Below are 24,401 nucleotides of genomic sequence, written 5' to 3'. Positions count from 1 at the left end.
GTATACCATGTCTGTTTCCCTAAACTTCCCCTTAAATCACCTTACCAAAAAAGGAAGTATGGTTAGTCTGGCATAACTTGTTTTTGAGGAATCCATGGTGGCTCAAAGTGATCATCATTTCTTCTTCTAAGTGTTCTCAAGCTATCTTTTTAGTAATCTCTTGCAGAATTTTTCAGTAGCCAATCAACCGATAAACCCTGCTATGTTCCAGAAATTCTATTAACTTTGATAGGGATTTAAAAAAGAGGCAAAAGATAGTCCCTCCCCTCAAGGAATTTAGAATCTAACGGGGGAGATAATATGCAAACAAATATATACAAAGCAACCTATGTGCAGGAGAAATAGGAAATAATAACAAAGGAAAGGCACTGGAACTAAGAGGGGTTAGGAAAGACTTCCAGTAAAGGCAAGGTTTTAGTTAGGGCTTAAAGAAAGCAAGGGAGATCAGTAGTTGGAGCCGAGGAGGGTGACTGTTCTAAGCTTAGGGGACCACCAGAGAGAATGCCCAGAGTAGAGAGATGAAGTGTCTTATTTGTGGAAAAATCAAGAGGCCAGTGTCTCACAGGGTCACAGGTTGAAAAGTTCCTGTCAGAGAATAAAGTAATTAAAGTCTGGAAAGGCAATAAGGGTCTAGGTTATGAAGGGCTTTGAATGTCAGAGCATCTGTGAATTTAAAAAAAAATACAATGCAATAGAACATAGATAATTTTAATGTGTATGATTTTCTAAGTTAATATGCAACTTGCAGTAATCTTTACCCAATGAGTGGCCTCATTTCTTTTTTTGTTTGATTCCACTGGACTAGATGGCAGCTTCTTTTTTTTCTGCACCCTGTGCTTGAGGCACCTACTATCTTGTTAGTGAAGTCAGAAGTACTTTTGGAGTGTAAGCTGGGTCTGTCACTACCTTTTGCTGTGTTCTGTGCACACCTAGGAGCAAAACAAGATTAGATGTAGACTTACATCTGAAAGGGCCCTCAGAGATCAGTTAAGTCAATCTCTCAATTTTAGAGTAGACAGAAGTGTTCAGAGCGGTGGGGGGAAGCAACCTGCCCAACCAAGGACACAGTGAGTTATTGGTAAAACTGGGATTAGAATCAAACCTAATATTTTCCCAATGGGTCATGTTGCCTTTTGATACACAGGAAAGAGGCCTGCGACTAGACCAGTGATTCCTTGGCATAGGGAATTCCTGGATAAAGAAACTCTCACAATCAATGGGAAAGGAAAAGAAAAAAAATTAAGTGGCTACTATGTGCCAAGTACTGTGCTAAGCAGTTTACAAATATCTCATTTGATTCTTACAATAATCCTGAGAAGTAGGTGCTATAGTTATCCCCATTTTACAACTAGGGAAACTGTGGCCAATTGAAGTTAAATAACTTGACCAGGATCACAAAGTACACAAGTGTCTGAGGCTGGATTTGAACTTGCCATCCTGATTCTAAGCCCAGTACTCTCTGCTTAAGACTTAGTCTTTGAAAGTTGCCTAGAGCACTAAAATAAATGCCTATTGATTCAGAAATCAAGTCACTTGCCCTGGATAACTTGAGAAATTAAGGAAAAATATATATGTATTCTTATGCATATATACACTGGTTATTATAACTACTGTGGGCTAAAAGATTTAGAGAAGGCTTCAGGAAAAAAAAATAGAATCCTTTCCCCCCCTTTGAATTTAATTAATTAATTTAGTATTTTTCCATGGTTACATGATTCATGTTCTTTCCTTCCCCTCCTTCCTCCCCCCTCCCAGAGTCCACAAGCAATTCCATTGGGCTTTACATGTATCATTGTTCAAAACCTATTGAAAATATTTTCATATTATTAATATTTGCAATAGTGTGATCTTTTAAAGTCATCATCCCCAATCATATCCCCATCAAACCATGTGATCAGTCATATGTTTTTCTTCTGCATTTCTGCTCCCACAGTTCTTTCTCTGGATGTGGACAGCATTCTTTCTCATAAGTTCCTCTGGATTGTCCTGGATCATTGCATTGCTATTAATAGAAAAGTCTATTATATTTGATTGTGCCATAATGTATCAATCTCTGTGTATAATTTCTCCTGATTCTGCTTCTTTCACTCTTGTAAATTCACTGATTCCCGGTATGCATTCGGAGTGGTACATCATTCTGGAGAACTCTGGAAAATAAGGAATTCCGGAGGAGTAAGTATGTAACACTTCATTACATGGGCAGATCACACTGGACAACACATAAAACATTTTCTGACTTCACATTTACATGTGAAATACTAATTTACACTCTGCATCAATTCCTGGAGGTCTTTCCAGTTCACATGGAATTCCTCCAGTTCATTATTCCTTTCAGCACAATAGTATTCCATCACCATCAGATACCGCATTTTGTTCAGCCATACCCCAATCAATGGACATCCCCTCATTTTTCAGTTTTTTGCCAAAAAAAAAATAGAATCCTTGAAGAGTGTTTGAGCTTTGAACTGAGACCTATCCAAGAAAAGGATAAGGCTGTATCCAGTATACTCTGTTGGATATCCCAAAAGATTTAATGCAGCTTTACAGTTAAAACTTTGATGTTTGACTTTTACATCAAAGCTTTAAGGTTTAGCTTTAAAACTGCACTAAGATTTTTGGGAGATCCTAAATAGCTGAAAAAACACATTGGATTTGCAATCAGAAGACCTGATTTTGAATCTGGCTCTGCTACTAACTATGCTTGCAAGTTATGCCCATTTTGAGGCCTTAGTTTTTTCCTTTGTACAATGAGGCAGTTGAATCAGATGGTGTCTTCAGTTCTTTCTAGCTCTAAAATTCCACGATCCTCTACTGTGAAATTGGCAATTCCCAAAGTATTTGCATTTGTCTTTGGATTACAAAGAGCAAGGTTGAGCTACTGTAGCTATAGCCCCAGTACTGGACAGAGTCCTACTCTCTTCTCAGGTTGACTCTACATGGGGGAATGAGGAGGGGTGGGGGGACAGGTTGTGCTGCGGTGCAGCAAAGCTCCAGGTTGCCATGGCAGTGCTCTGTAGAAACAAAATCATATTAGGATAAACTCCTGAAGCAATACTCTTTTCCCTCCATGGGATGATAGTGTCAGTGCAGTGACTAGATAAGCCATTTACATGTAAATGCTATTAAGCAGATTTTTTTTGTTCTTTTGCATTTAAGAAAACACCAGGTTTAGATGCCAGCAGGGTGAAAAACAACCTCTGTACCATATTAAGTTAAAAATTGAAATCCTAAGAAAATAGGAGCGATAGATAGGTCTGTAAGTAACTCTTCCCCCACCACTCCCACATATACCTAACTTATTGTATGTAAGAATATGGCATTGAACAATTTAGTTATTTTTATCATTATTTCTGGAGATGAGTAAATGATGAGCTAAACCAGGAAGAAATGAACTACAGAAGGAATTTAAATGCAAATGCTTAGTAGTAAGGGTTTGAGGAAAGTGCTGCCTTCTAGGTATCCTGAAAGGGAGATTCTTGGGGCAGGAAGCAAATGAGTGAAGTCAGAGAGGACCTTCCTCTAATCAAGCCTAGTTCCTCGGTCTACTGTGGACCCTTGAGACTCTTCATTTCACTTTTCTGACCACTAAGAGCCTTACCCAGGAAGCAAAAGGAGAAAAAAATTCACTTCTAAACAGTGGGAAAAGGCTGTTCACTTTTGGTGAATTCCATAGAAGGAATTTCTATTAAGGCACAAGACAGCCTCAAAAACCCCCGAGATCACTTCCAGACCAAGAGTGTACAATTCTGTGATTCTGTGACTTTCATGGGATCACTGAATTTAGACTAGAGAAAAAACCATGGAAACCATCTAGTCCAACACCCCAACTCCAGTTTTGTTTTATTTTTTTAACCCTTACCTTACCACATCCCTCCCAGCAGAGGACCTTGTTACTAATTTCCTGAAGATCCTACTTTTCTGAGGCTATTGGAATCATCATCTTCCCTTTTCCACACCTCAGAACCTCTCTATGTCATCTTCCATTTTATAACCCTTTGCTCTAGAGTCTGGCAAATCTTCTCCTTGCTAAGGCCAACTCTTCTACTTGTGCCTTTGATCTTAACCCTTTGTATCTCCTCCAGAAGCCTGGTTTTTTTAGCTCTTTTTTCTTCTCTGTCTCTAATCTTCAGTTTCTCTTTATCTACTGGCTGCATCCCAGCTGCCTACACACATGCTCGCTGAGCTCTCTTCCAACTCTTATAAAAATCTGTAATTCTATAGACAAAGTAATGCAAAGTAATTTTAAGAGAGGGAGTGCTAACAACTTGCTTTATGTAGGTGGCACCTGAGCAATGCTGGAAAGGAAACCAGCAACTCTAAGAGGTAAAGGTGAAGAATTAAACTAGTTTTCCCTCTTCTGCCATAAACAGAATATATTATGCCCCTTCAGTTACTTTATTTTAATCCTTCTATAAGGTGGCCTCTTTCCCATTGGCTCTCATCCCTTTATCCTTGATCCTTTCCTTTCATTTGTTACCTCTTTTTGGAGTTTTGCTTGTTCCTTTTTCTTTCTTGCTTTTATCTGGTTATATAATTATTCCCCCTCCCCCTTTACCCCCTCTCTCTTAGTCAAGTAGATTCCCCCTCCATCTCCTGCTTTTCAAATTATCCTGTTTATTAGGCTTTTAACATTTTTTTCATTTTTGCCCCTTTCTAAAATGGAATTCTCACTCTCTTCATTATCCCTCCTCTCTTTCTGTCTACTCTAGACCTTCATTATCTGATTCATGATCCTTTAAATGTCTGATCTTTCTCTTTTCTCTATATTCTTCATGTAATCAAAACTTCCAAGGTATCCATTCTAGGCTATATTCCCTTCTAGATAGTTTCAATCACTGTCTTGTTGAGCTTGCCCCATGGATTCCCTTTTCCATCGTGCCTCAATTTCAGAAAAATGTAAATTATTGTAAATATCATGGAGGACACTGCCCCTTGCTAGGTCTCACTCCCTACCAGGTCCCTGCTGATGCAGCCCACCCCTGATCTCTTCCCTTCTCTGATTATCTTTTTCCCCACATTTACTTCAAATCTGTTAATCCATGCTATCTACTCCCCCAGGTACTGGTTGTCCCTAGGAGTTCCAATTCCCCTTTTACTGATGGAGGATGAGTAGATCTTTTAAACATCAAATCCCCTGAGCCAAAACCCAGTGTAAGATCTTCATCTCCCTTCATAGACTATCTCTCTTTATTCATAGGAGCTTTCATTGGTGGAATCCCCTCTCACCCTCAAAGTAAGGCCGCCCTCCTCCCTTCCTCCACTTTTTAACCCTCTCCTCCCTCTTTATCTAATCTCCTATATGCATTTCTTTTTCTGAGGGCACCAAGGACACCTTCCCCTCACTGATAGCCCTAATTTAACTCTAGTATATTACATATTCCCCTGCTCTCTTTTCCCTTTTTATGAACCCTCCCATATTGTAATGTGGACCCACAAAAAATGTTAATTCACCTGTAGACAAGATACCCTCTGTCTGCCCCTTCACTGTTACCTCCACCAGATTTCTACCTTCCCTCATTTCCTTGTGTACATTTAGAAAGACTTTTCTTACTGGTCTCTCTGCTGTCACTATGTTGTTTTTGTCCCTGGCTGCTAGATTTATTCGCTCCTCTTGCATTTATGTTGTTTGGGTTGTTTGAGAGGCAAATTATCCCTTTAGTTCTGGTTCTCTTTCTAAAAATGTTTCAAATACTTCTTTTTTATTGAATAGCCATCTTTTAAAAATTAAGTTTATTTATTTAATTAATTAATTTAGAATATTTTTCCCATGGTTCTTTCCCTCCCTTCCTCCCACCCCCGTCCCACAGCCAACAAGCAATTACACTGGATTTCACATGTATCACTGATCAAGACCTATTTCCATATTATTAATATTTGCAATAGAGTGATTGTTTAGAGTCTACATCCCCAATCATATCCCCATTGAACAATGTGATTAAGCAGTTGTTTTTCTTCTGTGTTTCTACTCCCACAGTTCTTTCTCTGGATGTGGTTAGTGTTCTTTTTCATGAGTCCCTCAGAATTGTTCTGGATCATTAATAGCCATCTTTTTAAATGTATGATTAAGCACAGATTTGTAGGGTAGGTCTCTCTGGACTGCATCCTGAGCTCCATTGCTTTTTGGAACACATTATTCCATTCCTTCCTAATTTTTCTAGTGAGTACAGAATAATCTTTCATTAGTCAAATTTCCTTTCCTTTGTATTTAAAAGTCTTTCTACTCATTTCTCCCTTGCTTGGTGTTTCTGAATTGGGTTGTTAAATTTAACCATTATGTATCTTGGAGTTTGTAACCTTGAGTTCCCTGGCCCCCTGGAAATGATCTGTGAATTCTTTCAGTTGATATTTTATTTTTCTATGTATAATATTCTTGGGAGTTGTCTTTATTATTTCCTTATTTATCATGTTAAGGTTTTCTGTCCTATTGCATTTTCCTGGTAGGTCAATGATCCTTAGATTGTCTCTATGTAACCTTCAATGTCATTTTTGCTTGCATAATGAGCATATTTTCTTTTAATATTTTAATTTATAATAATTATTTAATTATAATAATAAATTGGTTTTTTTCCTCCTCTTTTTCTAGATTGTCACTTCTGTGCATTTGCATTCCCACTCTACTGTTTTCTTTTTTGTTTCTTTAGTACGACTTGCCATTGAGAGTTCCAGTTATTCTATTCTGTCGATTATTTTTGCTGTGCAGGCCATAAGCTATGCTTTCATAATTCTCATTTCTCTTTTGAGACACTCAAGAATAGCATGTTATTGGTCCATGCTCTCTTTAAATTCCACAAGGTCTTCTATCCCAATTGTTGGATAATTTTCATTTATTTTGTAGTATTTCTTCATAAATGACTTTATTAATTTACTAGATCTGGCCATATTTTCTTTTGTTGTTATTGTTTTTCCTGTTAATTTATTGTTCAAGGTCTTGAAGTTTTCTTTCTTCTGAAATCCTGCATAATCTTAGTATTTCCCCCAACAACCTTATCACTGTCACTTAACCCTGCCACTCACTTTTTGACTCTCTCCTCTCTGATTATGGTATCCTTGGAGCTGGGATCTCAATGTATCTGAGCCTCCTTCCATTCCATGCAATGTACAGTTCACCAGCCTAGGTTTCTGCTACAGGTGACCTCTGGGGTCAGAACTGGACCCAACTGGAACTCTGTTTGTTTTCTCAGACTTAGTGAAGTACTATAAGAACTTCCCACCCCACCCCTAAACATAGTTTCTTTTTCCTAGTGTCCTGTCCCATTCCTTCTGATCTTAGGTTCTTTGACCCAGCACTGATATTTCAAAGTTTTGCAGTGCTAGTGTTATAGGATTATGGGTCCTAGAAGGCTTTTGCTTTTGAAGAGCCAGAGCAAATTTCTGTAATCTGGAGCTGGGGTCTCCACAGCTCCACTAGAAAGAGGGAAGATCAGAGAGTATAGTGGTGGGTTATATATAAGTCTATGTTGGATCTGCTAGTGCATCCCCTCTCACAGTTTCATGGAAACTAGGGCACAGATGCTAAATGAGCTCAGGGTCAGTGAGCATAAGTTTAGGGGCCTTTTAAAAAAACCTTCTTTTGGATTTGGAGTGTCTTAAGGCACAGAAACAGCTGAAGTTGCTTTATCTTTGGTGCATATTTTGGGGGAGATTTGAGAGAAGTCATGGGTATCAGAGACAATGTTTAGTGTTCCATCTTGTTATTTACATAAAGTCACTCTAGTCCAAAAATGGAGTGCACCCTTTGTACAGGAGCTTGGAGGAAGGAAATGTCCAGAAGGCAGCTAGCAAGCCTTCATTACCTCTCACCTATTTTTCTGTATTAACTTCCTTACTGGTTTTCCTACTTCTAATCTTCTGCCACTCCAGACTATCCTTTGAAATAATCTTCTTCAGGTGCAAGCCTGAGCATGTCATTTTCCTTCTCAAAATTTTTTAATGGCTCCATGTTGCCTCTAGGATAAAATATAATCTCTTCATTTTGGTAGTTAGAGCCTTCTACACGCTGCTTCTCCCCTACCCTTTCATTCTTATTTCATACTCTACTTCATTAGCCCTGTGTTCCATCCAAACTGGTCTGATATCTATTTCGCAACTTGGCATTTCATTTCTAGTTTTCCGTGACTTCTCAGACTATTGCTTCTTCCTAGAGTAAACTGTCTTTTCTTTTTCACTTATAATCCTTCATTTTTTTCAAGGCTTAGCTCAGTTTGCCCTGCCCTCTTTGAAGCCTGATTCCCCTGATTGTTGTGTTCCCCTCTCTCTCTTTCTTTCTCTCTCCCTTTCCCTCTCTGCCTCCATCCCTCCATCATCAAATTATTTTTGTATTTACTTATCTACTTTTGTAATTTATATTTATTCCCTTTGTATTTGCTTGTGTGGTATGCCCCCTGTAGGATGGAAGATTTTTTTACACCAAAGACTATTTTACTTTTATCTTTCTATTCCCAGTATTTTTTCCAAAATAGTACATCATATGTGCTTAGTAAATGTTTGTTGAGTTGAAGGGTTTGAGTCAAGAGTGACATGATATGATTAGTCAGGTAAAGTCGTGGTGAAGAGTTTAAAGGAGATAAAGGATGAATTAGATGAATAGTTAGAAAGATGTTGCAGTTGGCCAAATGGGTGGTAATCTGGGTCCCTGCTAGAGTACTGACCATGGGAATAGAAAGAACAGGATAGATGCAGGAGATACAGTGAAGGGAAATTAATAGAACTTGGTAGCCAATCAGCTAAGAATAGTGGAAACAGAAGAGCAAAAAAATCCTTTGGTTACAAAAAGAGACTAGAAAACTGTGAGAAGTCTTTCTTTGTGTACTATGGATATACTCAGCAGAATCTGCTCAGGAGATAATGTACAGGGGACAGTGATACCACTAAAGTATGTGAATGTGGCCAACTTGAAGAGGACCCATCTTGGTCATGATCATTTAAAGGGCTTAGATGCTGGCGTGGTTTGCTTATGTCACTTGGATAAATAGCAAATAGGATAGTCTTAAAAGCTAGAAGCTCTCTTGTCTAGATCTAGGTCTAGGTCTCAATTAACCCAATTTGTGGTAGAAACATATACATAATTATAATTAGAAAGAGCTCTCATCCAAGTAGGGCATTGTTGCTCCATAGCTCTATAATATAAATATAGACCTCCTTGATAAATAGGTAAGTTTAAATCTGCCCTAAGAATGGGGTTTCTACAGTGACAAAATCCCAAGTCCTTGATATATTAATGTATTGGTACAAGACATGATATTAGGTGCTGGGAATACAAGGATGAAAAACAGTTCAGCACTTACTTTCAAACAACTTAGTCTAATGGGATATTACATATAGACAAATAAGTAATGTACAAGGCAGAATGTGATAGAAGTAAGGAGATACCAGACAAAATGTTCTCTGGAAATTTGAGGAGGAGGAAGAGACTACTTTCATGGGGGTTGGAATGTGGATCAAGGAGAACTTTATGAAGGAGGTGGCAGCTTCTCTAGACTTTTAAGGAGTCGAAAGGAGTACATTTCAACCATGAGGAATGGAGAATGCACAGAAGCTGGTCAGGGAGGGCCATTATCAGAAAACAATGGGTATTCCAATTTGAAAAGAACATAAAATATGTGAAGGAGAATAGTATGAAGTAAATCTAGGCTCCTAAGAATGTAGCATGTCTAAAACAGAACTTATCTTCTCCTTTTAAGAGAGCCTTCTACTCCCAAACTGAGTACACCTGATGAGCTCTATCTGAATGTCCTGTGGGGATTAGAGAACTCTGCAGCTAGGTTGCAATCCATTTTCTTTGAAAGCCATCATCTTTGTCATTTAAATGATGTGATCAACAGAGAGGTGTAGCCAACCCAGAAAAGGGCCTCCTTCCTCAATATTCTACCAGCAACCTATAAAGATTATATGGATGAGTTACTGTCCCTTCCTTCAGCATTTTTTTTCAAACATTTATTAATATTCATTTTTAACATGGTTACATGATTCATGCTCCTCCTTTCCCCTTCGCCCCGCCCCCGCACTCCCCCCACCCATGGCCGATGCACATTTCCACTGGTTTCCAAATTGTTGATAGTTGCATTGGTGTGGTAGTTTCAAGTCCACACCCTCAATCATGTCCACCCCGACCCATGTGTTCAACAGTTGTTTTTCTTATATGTTTCCTCTCCTGCAGTCCTTCCTCTGAATGTGGGTAGCGCCTTTACCATAAATCCCTCAGAATTGTCCTGGGTCATTGTATTGCTGCTGGTACAGAGGTCCATTACATTCAATTTTACCACAGTATATCAGTCTCTGTGTACAATGTTCTTCTGGCTCTGCTCCTTTCGCTCTGCATCTGTTCCCGGAGGTCTCTCCAGTTCGCCTGGAACTCCTCCAGTTTATTATTCCTTTTAGCACAATAGTATTCCATCACCCGCATATACCACAGTTTGTTCAGCCATTCCCCAATTGAAAAAAAAAAACTCCTTTTCCAATTTGTTGCCACCACAAAAAGCGCAGCTATAAATATTTTCGTACAAGTCTGTTTATCTATGATCTCTTTGGGGTACAAACCCAGCAGTGGTATGGCTGGATCAAAGGGCAGGCATTCTTTTATAGCCCTTAGAGCATAGTTCCAAATTGCCAGCCAGAATGGCTGGATCAGTTCACAGCTCCACCAGCAATGCATTAATGTCCCAATTTTGCCACATCCCCTCCAACATTCATTACTCTCCCCTTCTTTCATTTTAGCCAATCTGCTAGGTGTGAGGTGATACCTCAGAATTGTTTTGATTTGCATTTCTCTAATTATTAGAGATTTAGAACACTTTCTCATGTGCTTATTGATACTTTTGATTTCTTTACCTGAAAATTGCCTATTCATGTCTCTTGCCCATTTATCAATTGGGGAATGGCTTGATTTTTTTATACAATTGCTTTAACTCCTTGTATATTTGAGTAATTAGACCCCTGTCAGAGTTTTTCGTTATAAAGATTTTTTTCCCAATTTGTTGTTTCCCTTCTGATTTTGACTACATTGTTTTTGTTTGTGCAAAAACTTTTTAGTCTAATATAATCAAAACCATTTAATTTACATTTTGTAATTTTCTCTAACTCTTGCTTGGTTTTAAAGTCTTTCCTTTCCCAGAGATCTGACAAGTATACTATTCTGTGTTCACTTAACTTATTTATAGTTTCCCTCTTTATATTCAAGTCATTCACCCATTCTGAATTTATCTTGGTGTAGGGTGTGAGATGTTGATCTAGACCTAATCTCTCCCATATTGTTTTCCAAATTTCCCAGCAGTTTTTGTCAAATAGTGGATTCATGTCCCAACAGTTGGGCTCTTTGGGTTTATCATACACTGTCTTGCTGATGTCATTAACCCCAAGTCTATTCCATTGATCCTCCTCTCTATCTCTTAGCCAGTACCGTATTGTTTTTAAGAGCTTCCATTTTCCCAGTTCTCTTCCCTTCCCATTGCATTTCTTGTGGATTATTTACTTTTCAAGGAGTTGTCTTGGAGGCAACCTGGAATTCAGATGCAAGTGAGACTAGCTATCACTATTGAGTTTCCGGAACTGACATCTCTCTATTCCTTGGACAATCTGAAAGATTTATTCAATTAAGAAAAGATCAACTAAATTTTTCTTGATAATAATTAAGTATTCTAGAACTTCTGTTTGGACTTTTGCTTTTTTTTTTTTTAAAAAAAAAAAAGCTTTAATTTTAGAAATTCAAAGGCCAAATTTGATAAGCTTTGACCGACCTGTTCACTCCATTCTGAAAATTTTCTTTTATTGGCAAAAGTGCTTAATCATCTAGTAAAAATCAATTTGGCTACAATTTAGTGAATTATTTTTCATTTTCCGAATGTGTCATATTTCTCAATTCCATTCATGAGTTATAAAGCTTTTTGGTCCTTGCTGTTGTCATGAGCTCTTGATATATACAACCACATGTTTTGGGTATAGTGTAGGAAGTGGGATAAGGGATATATTTCCCAATTGGGACTCCCATTTCTTAGCTCACAACTACACTGAAAATGTGTAATAATCCTTTGGCTAAAGAAAACAAGAATGATTTCGTTCTTTATACTTATATCCCCAGAATGTAGCACAGAGCCTGGCATCATAGTAGGCCTCCTTGAAAGCATTTCTTATTTATGGAGATACTCTGGACTTATTCCCCCAACTCCACATTCACATACAAAAGCAGGTCAAGTTCCCCAAGCATGGCTGGCTACATCTCCTCTGCAAGGGCTCTAGGAATTCTAACGAGGTGCAGTGGGGTTATTCTTGCTTGAGCATCCATCCTGGCAGGTCCCTTCTAACATTATCTCCAGTGATTAACACCCTAATATCATTTAAGTCTTTGATATTTCCTGGCTCTCTTAAATAACCAATTAAGATCAATCAGCTTTTTTTTTACAAAGGGTTATACTAGGAGCAGAAGTAGCAATATGTCTCCTAGAACTGAAGGCACATTCACCTTGGTGTCTAGGGAGAGTGGCCTCACATTTAAGATGGCAGCCACATTCACTTACCAAGTTCAATTCTGCAGGAAGCACAGCCAAGGGATGGAATCACTCCCTTGTCAACATGCCAGGTTGATTCACTTCTCTTCAGGACAGTCCTGATTCCCTGAGAGAGGCTGGTGTAAACTCTGGTATGGACATGAGTTCATGGATTTTCGGTGACTCTTCCAGCCTTTCACAGCTAAAAATTTAGAGCCTATTCCATTCCATCTCCTACATGCATTCATTTAAGACCAGGAAGAACAAAAACAGAGGGGCAAAGGAATGGGACCATGGTACATTGAGAGCCACATTTTAGAGAGCAAGCCTCTGGTGCAATCCAACTCCTCATGCATAAAACTCACAGTTCTTGCCTTATTTACCTGCTAGGAAGAGAGAGCTCAGTTTGACTGTTATATGTAACTTTTATATGCACCCTCAGTTCTGTTAAGCAGCCAATTAAAAAGCTTTTCTTTGCCATGCAGTTACAAGAAAGTCACAGCATCCCTAGGCACCCACCAACACTCCCCCCACCTATTTGGCAGCAGGCAGAGCCTATGCTCCCAGGACTGGGCCCTCATTGTCCAGGCCCCTGTTACATACTGTTAGTTGACCCTTCAGGTTGTTTGTTTAGATTTGCAGGTAATTCCTCTCACAGTCATTTTTAAAAGCCTGTTCCATAAAAGCATAGAATGTTTCCTGCATGTAATTACAGTTCAAATCAGAGAAAATTGTCACGTAGCGACATTTCTAACCGTTTCTTTCCATTCAAAACCAAACTAAAGAAACACATTTCTGTGGCTATTGGGGCCAGCTCACTGCATGTATCTGCCTCAGCCCCAGATGCTCTTCCTTAGTTTTTCTGCCAACCAGAATTGCTTCATTCATCCAACCACCAAATGGGGTCCTGAATATCTTCCCATAATAACATAAAGCACCAGCTGCTGGACCTAGGGGGCTGGGGCACTGTGCCCACTCCTTTCCCCACTAAGGGGTCCCTCTCAACTTTGGACCCATTCACAAGGTCTGGACTTGGCTCAGTCCTGGGAGATCCTGATCTTTAATTAGAAGTAGACTAGGCTCCCTTTGCTCCTATTCTTTGGCTCACAAAATTTCCACCTCATTCCCCGGGGATTTTTTTTAATAGTTTAATTTCCAGCAGCAAACAAAAGGGGTCCATACTGAAATCTGTTGCCAAAAAGGTAGAAATCCAGAATACATGCACTTAGAACGTTGAAAAATTGTCATAAGTTATAAGACAGTAATGGAAATGTTATCAGAGACAGCATTATTGGACTTCTCTACTAGCAGCAATGCAATGGTCCAGGAAAATTCTGAAGAACTTATGAGAAAGAACACTACCCACATTCAGAGGAAGAACTATAGGAGTGGAAACAGAAGAAAAACAACTGCTTGAACACACGGGTTGATGGGGATATGATTTGGGAGGTAGACTCTAAATAATCACCTCAGATATCAATAATATGGAAATAGATCAATGACACATGTAAAACCCAGTGGAATTGCTCATTGGCTAAGGTAGGAGGAGGGGAGAGAAAGAACATGGATCACGTAACCATGGAAAATATTCTAAATTGATTAATTAAATAAAATTTTTCAAATAAAAAAGAGGTAGTGTTGTTATAATGGTAGTCATATTAGTCATTGGTGATGTTGGAAACAAAGTCATCTGGGGTGGTATGACTGGAGAATTCATATTGCTGGTAAGTCTGCATCTTCAGTAGGACAGTATCTGTAGGGTTTATCGAAATCTTCAGTAGAGACGCCCATGTATAAAGTTCCAGGTGTTAGAATTTACATTGGTGTTAACATATAGGACTTCTCAAAGCAATAAAATAAGAAGCATCTCAGTATACACTTTACATAAGGTACGGCATGTATTTTTTTTCTGCAGTCAAAGAAATACTAAAAGACTTACATTGCCAGAAGAGCTCAAAACAGAAAGTAGGAAAGTCAACTTTGCACCTGCTCATGGGATGGCCATCATTTTATGATGAAGAAATGTGCTGAAGTTTTTCACCTCTAGCATCATCTATGAAAATCCTTGCCTTGTGGTACAGCTAGAATTCAGTGATTCCCAAAGTGGGCACCACCGCCCCCTGGTGGGTGCTGCAGCGATCCTGGGGAGGCAATGATGGCCACAGGTGCATTTATCTTTCCTATTAATTGCTATTAAAATTTAAAAAATTAACTTCCAGAGGGCTAAGTAATATTTTTTCTGGAAAGGCCAAAAAAGTTTGGGAACCATTGAGCTAGATGGCTCAGCAGATAGAGTGCCAGGCTTAGATAAAGGAGGTCTTGAGTTCAAATCTGACCTCTGATACTTCCTAGTTGTGTGACCCTGGGCAAGTCACTTAGCTCCAGTTGTCTAGCCCTTACCTCCTTCGGCTTTGGAACTGACACTTAGTATTGATTCTAAGATGAAAAGTAAGGGTTTTTAAAAATCATTTTAAAATAAAAAATGATTTAAAAAAATCATTCTCAGACCTAGTTCGTAAGATGGAGAGAGAGAATATTAAATTTGATTAAGAAAGCTGGAAAAACTCTTTCTTCTTCTACTCTCCACTCCCAAAGAACAGAGTACACAGCAGTATCACTGGAAAAGGAAATGTTCTTGGCAGAACATGAAAACAAGAACTGAACATTATGTAATGGAAAGAGTTAGGAGATCCTGATTCCAGATCCAATGCTGCTGCCATCTTTCTTTGTCATAACTTGGCTCAAGTTCTATGCTCTAAGACCTCTTTCAACTCTGACATTCATTGTCATTCAAAGGTCCCTTCAAATTCTATTATTTGGGCATGACTAATATTTTTTCTCCTGCATAATATCTAAACTAAACTGAGATCCTCAATGCTGCTTCAGAATTGGTCTTCCTTAAATTTCCACTTCATTTCCTATGGTATGATATACTTGTTTATTTTGAGGCCTTACTCTTCCACCCTAGAATGACAGAAAAATCATCTTCCAAAAGGCATGGCCATCACCCCCCACCTCTACCCTCACCCCAGGTGGAAGCAGACACATGTAGCTATTGTAAATATATTGGAATCAATATTTCCCAACTTCTCATGTCCAGATGATAAATCGGCCCCATTATCTCAGCCTGAATTCTCTCCACAGCTTCTACAGTGTAACTAATAGCAGAGTAGAAGACTCCATGGACAGGCAAACCCTTCTCTCAGCCTTATCTGTATTTACTCATGAGTTTGTTGGGCGAGGGGGGCAAAGTTGTTGTGAGAGAGCTGCTTTGCTAACTTGAAAACACCACATCCATGTGAGCTCTTATTATTTCACTGTAGTTTTCTGACAGCTAGACAAATCAGTTAAAACAAAAATAAAGGGCAATAGGGCAGCTAAATGGTTTGGTGGATAGAGTGCCAGGCCTAGAGATGGGAGGTTTGAGGTTCAAATGTGGCCTTAGATATTTCATAGCTGTGTGACCCTGAGCAAGTCATTTAACCCCTATTGCGTAGCCTTTGCTGCTTCTCTGCCTTAGAATTTATTCTAAGATAAAAGGTAAGGGTTTAAAAAGGGTAAGGGAAGAGGGAAAAGGATCTGTAGGATTCATAAATATTTTAAGTGGTATTTGAGATCCCATATTAAATCTTGTACTCTGAATGAATTGTGTGACCTTGGGCAAGTCTCCAGTCTTGAAATGAGAGAATTGAGCTAAATATCATCTAAAATCCCTTACAGGTATAATATTCTGTGATTATGTTACTTCTTTGAGTCCAGAGTAGGAATTGAAAAGAGAAAAGAAGGGATCCTCCCTACCCAGCCCCAGAATGCTTTGGTTTCCCCCAAAAAAAATTTAATGGAAGTCAACAGAACTGGGAGATGCTCTTAACTTCAATTGTCCCTGCCTATGTAGTGAGCATTGCCATCATAAGACCCAAGCCATGAATAAGCAAGTCTACTATTGGCTATACTTTCTTGGTATTGTTGAGTTTCTTAAAATTTCTTCCTTTCAAAGCTGGCATTTCTAAACACCATGAGAACTTCCTAACATTCTTATTCTCAGAACTATGATCTTTCTGGGGATTTCAGCAGCTAAAATCTGGCTTAGGGCAAAGGAGGTAGAGTTTGCTGCAACTGGTGAATCATGAGTGGGTCCTTGGCCACCTAACCATCTTGCCTGCTAGGCTTCTGGTAGAGGCAAGGACCTCAGAGGAAATAAAAGTAGTTCCTTTTTTATTGCATATGATTCTGGATTTTTGACTTGCTAGCTGTATGATCTTGGGAAAGTCACTTGACCTCTGACTTGAAATAGAGAAGATTTAATTGAATGCTATCCATGTCCCTTCCAGTTCTAAATCCTTTGATCTTCTGATATGTCAAAAAAAATCAACTTTAGCCAATCAGTCACTCCATTCTGGTAGAGCAATAGGACAATAGAGTTATGTATGTGATCAGTGGTGGTTGTAAGTTTTTGTCTTCTCAGATTGAAAAATGTTCATTTTTTCCAGATATTCCTACCTAATAGCCCCTCCACTCCAATTGTCATTTCATTTATTCTTCTTTGAACCTTCTCTAGTTTCATTCTTGCTTTATGAGGTTTTGGGAGCTAGGAGTAGTGGTATAAAAAATTATAATAAATTTGAAAAATCCCAAATTCCCAGTGTTGATCAAATGCGACTGTTTTTCCTGACACTGGGGCAATGGAAATACCAACTACTTTCTCTCACTTTGTTAGGATTATTGGAGTTGGAACTGGAAAGGGCCTGAGACATAAAATCAAATCATCCCTCTTTACAGAGAAGGAGGCTGAGGCCCAGATTTTAAAACCAATTGGCTCAAGATCATAGAAGTAAATATCTACAGTTAGGATTAGAAACCAAGTTTTCTTAACCCCATTTCCAGTGCCCCTTCAACTAAAGTATGCTGTATTCCCTTTAAGCCCTATCAGTTCTCTGAGAGAGAAACCCTCTTCACCTTGCCTTTTGTTTAAGAGGGCTCACAAGTGATCTTGGTGGCTCTGCCACTGATTGATTATGCCAGTTTGGATACTCATCCTCCCTGGGCCCGTTTTCGCATCTCTCAAAGAGGAGTTTGGATGGGATCCCTTCTGGCTTGAAATCTCTGCTCTTAGGAATGTGGTTGTTTCTCTCTGATTCAATGTGTGGAACCTGCAGTGGCAGTAAGAGTAACTCTCATTTCCATGGCACTTCAGAGTTTACGGAGCACTTTCCTTATAAAAAAAAATCCCTAGAAGATAAAAGAGTACAAACGTTGTCTTCATTTTACAGATGTATAAACCGAGAGCCATTTGGTTACACAGCGAATAAGTGGCAGAACTGAAGCCTGGCCTTTTGCCTCCTGACCTACTCTGCTGGCTCACAATTGGAATTTAAAAACAAAAACATTTCCAGGACAAATAGAGTAGAAATGTCAGATCCCTCCCTAAGGAATTAAATCTGACCATATCTGCCCGCTGGACATTTCTCCTGCTGTCATCCATCTCAAATTCAGCATTATCTAAAACTGAATTCATTCTGCTGCCAAATAACTCCCTGCCCAGACATCCCCATATGTGTCAGTGATTTTACCAGCCTCCCACTCAGTCACTCGGGGTTTTTACCCTTGAAAGCCACCCCCTTTTCAACTAAGACCCCATCATTTTCTGGTTATTTGAAAGGGAACTGTAATAAGCTTTCTCTTCACCCTAACTGCATCTTGGCTTCATGCTATACAAATGCTGCTGCCTCCACCATTCAAATGTGTCTGACTCTTCATGCTCCCTTCTGGGGTTTTCTTGGCAAAGATCCTGAGATGGTTTGCCATTTCCTTCTCCAGCTCATTTTATAGATGAGGAAACTGAGGCAAACAGGGCTAGGTGACTTGCCCAGGATTACACAGCTAGTAAGTATCTAAGAACAGATTTGAACTCATGAAGAGGAGTCTTCCTGACTCTAAGCCCAGTGCTCTGTCCACTGTGCCACTCAGCTGCCCAAAGGTTTACATTTGCTTCTTTGCGATTTCCATCTCTGTTTCCTAATTCTTCCCAAGTCTAACCTGCTCTGGGACCTCATGTAACGCTGTCGTTTGACATGTCTTATATCAGTTTAATTCATGTAATGGTTTACCTTTTATGTGTACATTTGTGATGGCACGCAGAGGGCCAGGGAAGGCAAAGACCTGAAGTATCGATCATGAGAGTTTAAACCTCTCCTATGTCTGGGGTAGGGGTGAGGAGGAGGCATTTTAAATCCAAAAAAGGTATGCCACTCATTCAAGATCACACATCTGGTCAGGTTAGTGACAGAACCAGAAATAGAACCCAGCTTTCCCGATGCCTCTGCCCATGCCCTTTGCCTTCCACCATGCTCTGTATTTAGTGGGCAGCTTCTTGAAGGCAGAAATTGTGTAATTGTGTATATCATGCTTTGTAGTTTACTGAAAATTTTACTAGCCCAATGTTATCTTGTGTCACAGAAAACATTTCTAGAATGAGTGAGTAATTGAATCAGGTTTCCTCAACCACCTAGACTTGTTGTCTAGGCCAGACAGTTCTAGTTCCTTTTACTGATCCTCATACAGGGTGGGTTTGAGTCTTCCCTGAAACTTTTTACCCTCCAAAGAATGGACTAACATTTCTCACAATTCTTCCTGAACTGTGGTGTAGACATGTGATCTGAGGAGGGCAGAAAACTGTGGGGTGAGCAGAAACTCATGAATACTAGCTAAAACTTAAGTATAATCAGTGATGTACGTGATGGATGTGTTACCCTCACCATATAGAATGTTGCTGAAGCCATGATGATGATGATGATGATGATGATGATGATGATGATGATGAAGGCTCAGAGAGTACTAGTAAGCTTAGCTTAGCACCTGTTTTAACTCTCCTTTGAGGGGAAACAAAAAGCAACATCTCTCTGCTCTAATTTCAATTCAGCAAGGACTTAATGAGTGCCCATAAGGGGAATACAGAGACAAAAATAAAGCCTCTGCCCTCGAGGGGCTATCATTCTCCTGGGGAGAAAGGATATTTTCACAGATAAGTAAATACAAATTAAGTAAGTACCGAGTAATTTTGAAGGAGGGAACTTCCAACAACTGGGGATAGATAGGGAAGAATCAGAAAGAAATTCGAATTCAGGTAGGCCATGGCATGTGAGCCAAACCTTGAAGGGAGCCCAACAGTCTAAAAGGCAGAGGCGAGGAGTCAGATCATTACAGAGATGGAGCAAAGAGGAGATGGAATGTATCATGCATGACGATAGCAAACAGGCAAGTTTGGCTGGAATATGGAACACAGAAAAGGGGATACTCTGAAATAAGTATCATAATATCATGATTTTAGAACTGGAAGGAAAGGGAGGACAAATTGTGGGAGGCATTAAAGGACAAGCCAAAGCATCTGTAATTTACTCTAGAGGCAAAAGGGAGAGACACTGAAGGTTTTCAAGCAGGACAGAAACCAGGTCAGATCTGTGCTTTAGGGCCATTATTTTAGCACCTTTGTTTTGGAGGGAGATGTTTTGGAGAGGGGAAGACGCAGGAAGCACTGAGACCAATTACAAGCTTTTGTAGAAAAAAAAAGGTCAAATGGGAGCTGATGAAGGCCTGAACTAGGGTGATAGCAAAAAAGAAGGATTTTATGGAGAAAGAACAAAGTAGACTTGGCAACTGATTAAAGAATGATCATAAGATCATAGATTTGGAAACTGAGAGAACTCCAGAGGAATATCTAGACCAACCCCCCTCATTTGCAGCCCTTTCCCCACCATTCTCCATGCCAATCTAGTAAGACATTTAGTCTATTAGCCTCCATGGGGGGGGGGGGTGTCTATCCTCAGTATTTATGCCCAGGAAAGAATACTTAGGAAACATAAGCCTTAATTCTACCCTCTTCCAAAAAACTTCCCCTTTCTTCCTCCTTTTCTCTTTCTTCCTCCTTTTGGAGTACCCTTTCCCCTTTTTTCCTCCTTTCCCCTTTTCTTCTCTTTATGTTTCAACTGTGCCTTTGTTTTTTGTCATTAACCCCACTCCCAGAATACCCTTGGACCCCTCTTCTTCCTAGAAAAATTCAGAATCTGGCTTTCTAATCCTTCACATCCTTCAGGTATGAGGACTGCAGAAGGAGAACAAGGACTGAATATGGCCCGGGGCATCTCCAATGGGAGACTAGAAACAAATATCAATAGTGTCTCTATTACATGTTTTCAGGAAGGTCTGTGGGGTGACACTGGACCACTCAGGAGCCAAAATTGCTGTTAGCTAATACAAGATGGGGAGAGAAGAGCTACACTAATAATGACTGTAATTTATATATACAGTTATATGTGTATATGTATGTTTGCATGTGTGTATGGTATGTATATGAAAGAATTCTGAGTAAGAGGAACAGCAAAAAGGTGAATGCTGTGTAATAAAGCTGAAAAGGTAGGTTGAAGCCATGCTATGACCTGGCAGGTGTCTAAATGACAAATAGAGGAGTTTCTCCATTCACCCCAGGCTCATTCTGTTTTTCAGGACTGAGAAAGGGGATGGAACTGAGGATGAGGACTTCCGACTAGACTGCCACCACAGCCGATACCCAAATCGTAAGTGATCTTTGCCTCCAGGATGTCCATGTGGGTTGGGAATGTTCCCTGGTGCCTAGTGTGAGGGAGATGCCCGTCCCCCTGTGCTCCAGCCTGCTCACACCCTGCCTGGAGTATTTTATTTTGTTCTGTTGACCACTTTTAAAGAAGAATATTGAGGAACTGAAGCATGTTCAAAGGAGGATGATCAGAATGATGAGAGGATTGAAAACCATGCTGTATAGGGATCAATCCAAGGACTGAGAGTGCTTATCCTGAAAAGGAGAAGAAAGAGAGGAGATGTGAACACTATTTTCAAGTATTTGAAGAAACAGAGAAGAAAGATTAGACTTGTTCTACAGGACCCACAGAGGGTAGAAGTAGTAGTCTTGGGCAAAGGGTGAAGAAAGGCAAATGTGGTTTCGATGTGAAGAAAAACTTCCTAACAATAAGAACTATCCTAAAGGACTGCCTTGTGAGGTAGGGATCTCTCTATCACTGGAGGTATTCAAGTGGAAGCCAGATGGCCACTAAGCAATGCTAGTCTAGAGAGTCATCCATTGCCAAGGTCCTTTGACAGGGTCCCCAGGGTTGTGGCAAAGCTCTAGCATCACACAGTCACAGCAGAAATGTGTGAATGTTTCAGAACAAGTCCCAGTAAATAAAATGGGGAGCTGAGTCCAGCTGTGTGGAACAACAGCGGACCGGAAGGTAGAATGGCCGTTTAGTTAATGAGTGGCTAACAAGTTAAGCCAAGGGCTAGACTCCCTCGTGGAGGAAATTAACTACCGCAAACCCAACTCCTTGGCCAAGATATCACTGAGCCTCTTTTAGCTGAGATGCAAGGATATGTGGAAGGGTCTAGGCAAAGGTATAGACCATCATATGTTTATATGTGTGTATGAACGTGTGTACCATGCATGTGTCTATGTAATTATGTAACATATATATCAAATAATGCGGTGCTAGTCATTCAGTCACGTATGTATTTGTATATACAGGTCTTGATTTTGTATTACACAAATCTGACATAATGCAAGGAATTCTGAAAGAAATTCACATTCCAAAAAACCCACCTATGTTAACTATCAAGTACCACATTCTCTCTCCCACTCCTGCCCCTTGGCTCAGCATTCAGTCCCCCTAAACTCCCTCTAAATGAAAGTGGAAGAATGGGGGGTGGAGAATGGCCCCAACTGGATTCGGATTTTGTCTTGAGGCCTCCAGTATCCCAAGGAATGGGCCTTCTATACATTTCCTGAAGTCTCATTTTACAGAAGCTTCATATTCAGAGAAAATAACTCTCCCTTATTTGTTCCTTTGGGGCTACATTTTGAATTGTATCTACCTGGGTTTGGGGGTCTTTTTTCTTAACCTCAGATCAATCTCAGGATGTCTAAAAAAATCAAATATTTTCAATTGGATAATTGAATAAAATATGAATACAATTCAAAATAGGCCACAAAATATAAATGGGAAATAAGTTGCAGTATTTCTCTTTGTGACAGTCTTAAAATTCCGCAGGGAACTTAGCACTGACAATTTTCCTGAAAATTGACAGGTCTAAAAAATCACTGTGGATCTACAGATGGTCAGTATTCTGGGTCAGAATGATAGGGAATTTTTCTCAGGCCTTATTTCTTAGGCATTCACAAAGTATGTGTGTGTGTATTTTATACACACATACATATATGTATACACATACACATTTACACATATCACTAGATACCAGAGCCTGAGGGTATGTGAATTCCTATGTATGTGTGTATGTATGTAACTGAATCGATGCTGCTCTCTTTCATGGTTTATGGTTCTTGTTACAAAAGCACTTTGCCTGGGCCTTTAGAGGACTATTGGGCCACGTGTGGGTCAGGGCTCAGGAACTATAAACTTTCCTCCTAGCAAAAGCTCTAAAAGACCTAGATCTCACTCTTTGGGTATCTTCTCTATCTTAAAACAAATTTTAGAATTTAGTATCTTAGAACATAAAACAGAATGTTAGAACTGCAAGGGACTAGAACATAGAACACTGGTAAATTATTTCCTATTTCTGAGACTCAGAGTGGAATCTACTCCAACTCTAACATTCTATGTTCTAATATCTGGGGGATAAGGAGAATTTTAACATAGAAAGTCAGGCAAAGTTAGGTCAATGCAAGAAAAGACTGCCCCCAAATTAGAGCTATCCTAAAAGGGATTGAACTCACGATGGTAAGGATCTTTCTGTTATTTGAGGCATTCTGGTGGAAACTGGATAAACATTTATAGGCAGTGCTGTAGAAAGGATTCCTGAACTGAAATAAATTCCTCTAGGCATTCAGGGATAGAAAGGACCCTGGATTATAGAATATTAGAGCTGGAATCTAATCCTCCCTGAGGCCCAGAGACAGGAAATAATGGGCTAGTGGCAAATAGTAAATTAATGGTAAATCTAAGACTGATAGCATTTCCTGTCCTTTCCATTCTTTCTTTCTCTCTTCTACCCTCTCTCAAGTCATTATTAAGACATTTATGAACCACCAAAATGTGCCTCCATATGTCAGGCATTAGCTTCATGATCAACCTCTTTAGCTTCTCAATTTCTTTTGGTGTCACTACCATCTTTCCAGTCCCCTAGGCTCAAAACCTGGGAATCAGCATCATGGAGTCATCTTTGTTCTTCCCTTCCCCATATTCCTAGTATCCAATAAGTTGTCAAGTATGATCAATGTTTCCTCTACATCTTTTCTTGTCTGACCCCTTCTCTTCACTCACATTACCATCAGCCTAGGATAGGTCCTCATCACCTCCTATTGGGACTATTCTAATGGCCTCTACTCCTTCCTAACCCTCCTTCACACAACTACCCAAAGTCTTCCCATCATAAAGGACTTAACCATGTCACTTCCCTACTCAAAATCTTTGGTGGCCACCTATTGCTTCTAGGATACTATATAAACTCCATCAGCTTGTATTGAATCCTTTCTACAATCTGGCTCCCACCTACTTTTCCAGCCTCATTTCTCTTCACCCTCTTCAGACATTCCATGTTCCAATCAATTTGGACTACTTGCACTTCCTTAAGAACAATAAGCTCTCTCCTCAACTCTGCATATTCACACAGATGATTTCCCAGGCTTAGAATGTACTCCTTTCTCATTCCTGTCTTGAAAAAAATCCTTCTCTTCCCTTCAAAGCTCAGTTCAGGTGTCACTTTCTCTATAATGCCCCGAAGTGAAAATGATTTTCCCCTCCTCACCTTTTCCTAGAACCCTTGGTCTGGATTTTTCCCATGCCTACATCACCCCTTACTTTATATTTTGCTTACTGGTAGGTATGTTAGTATCATCATCACCACCCTCAATTATAAAGTTTTGAGTAGCTTGAGCTCATA

General features: G+C 39.6%; 1 protein-coding gene across 1 annotated transcript in view; it reads left to right on the top strand.

Annotated features, from left to right (window-relative positions):
- The window catches only part of GSG1L (GSG1 like), a 364,295-nt gene that overhangs the window by 326,770 nt on the left and 13,124 nt on the right, over positions 1 to 24,401 (top strand). The window contains exon 6 of the mRNA XM_044656746.1: positions 20,979 to 21,049. Coding sequence (XP_044512681.1) covers positions 20,979 to 21,049 — 71 coding nt within the window. The remainder of the gene's footprint in view (positions 1 to 20,978; positions 21,050 to 24,401) is intronic.

Source organism: Gracilinanus agilis, chromosome 1 (genome assembly GCF_016433145.1).
Source record: "Gracilinanus agilis isolate LMUSP501 chromosome 1, AgileGrace, whole genome shotgun sequence".
NCBI classification, from domain to species: Eukaryota; Metazoa; Chordata; class Mammalia; order Didelphimorphia; family Didelphidae; genus Gracilinanus; species Gracilinanus agilis.
Note: the sequence above shows the minus strand (reverse complement) of the source record. Positions and strands in the feature narration are given on the sequence as shown.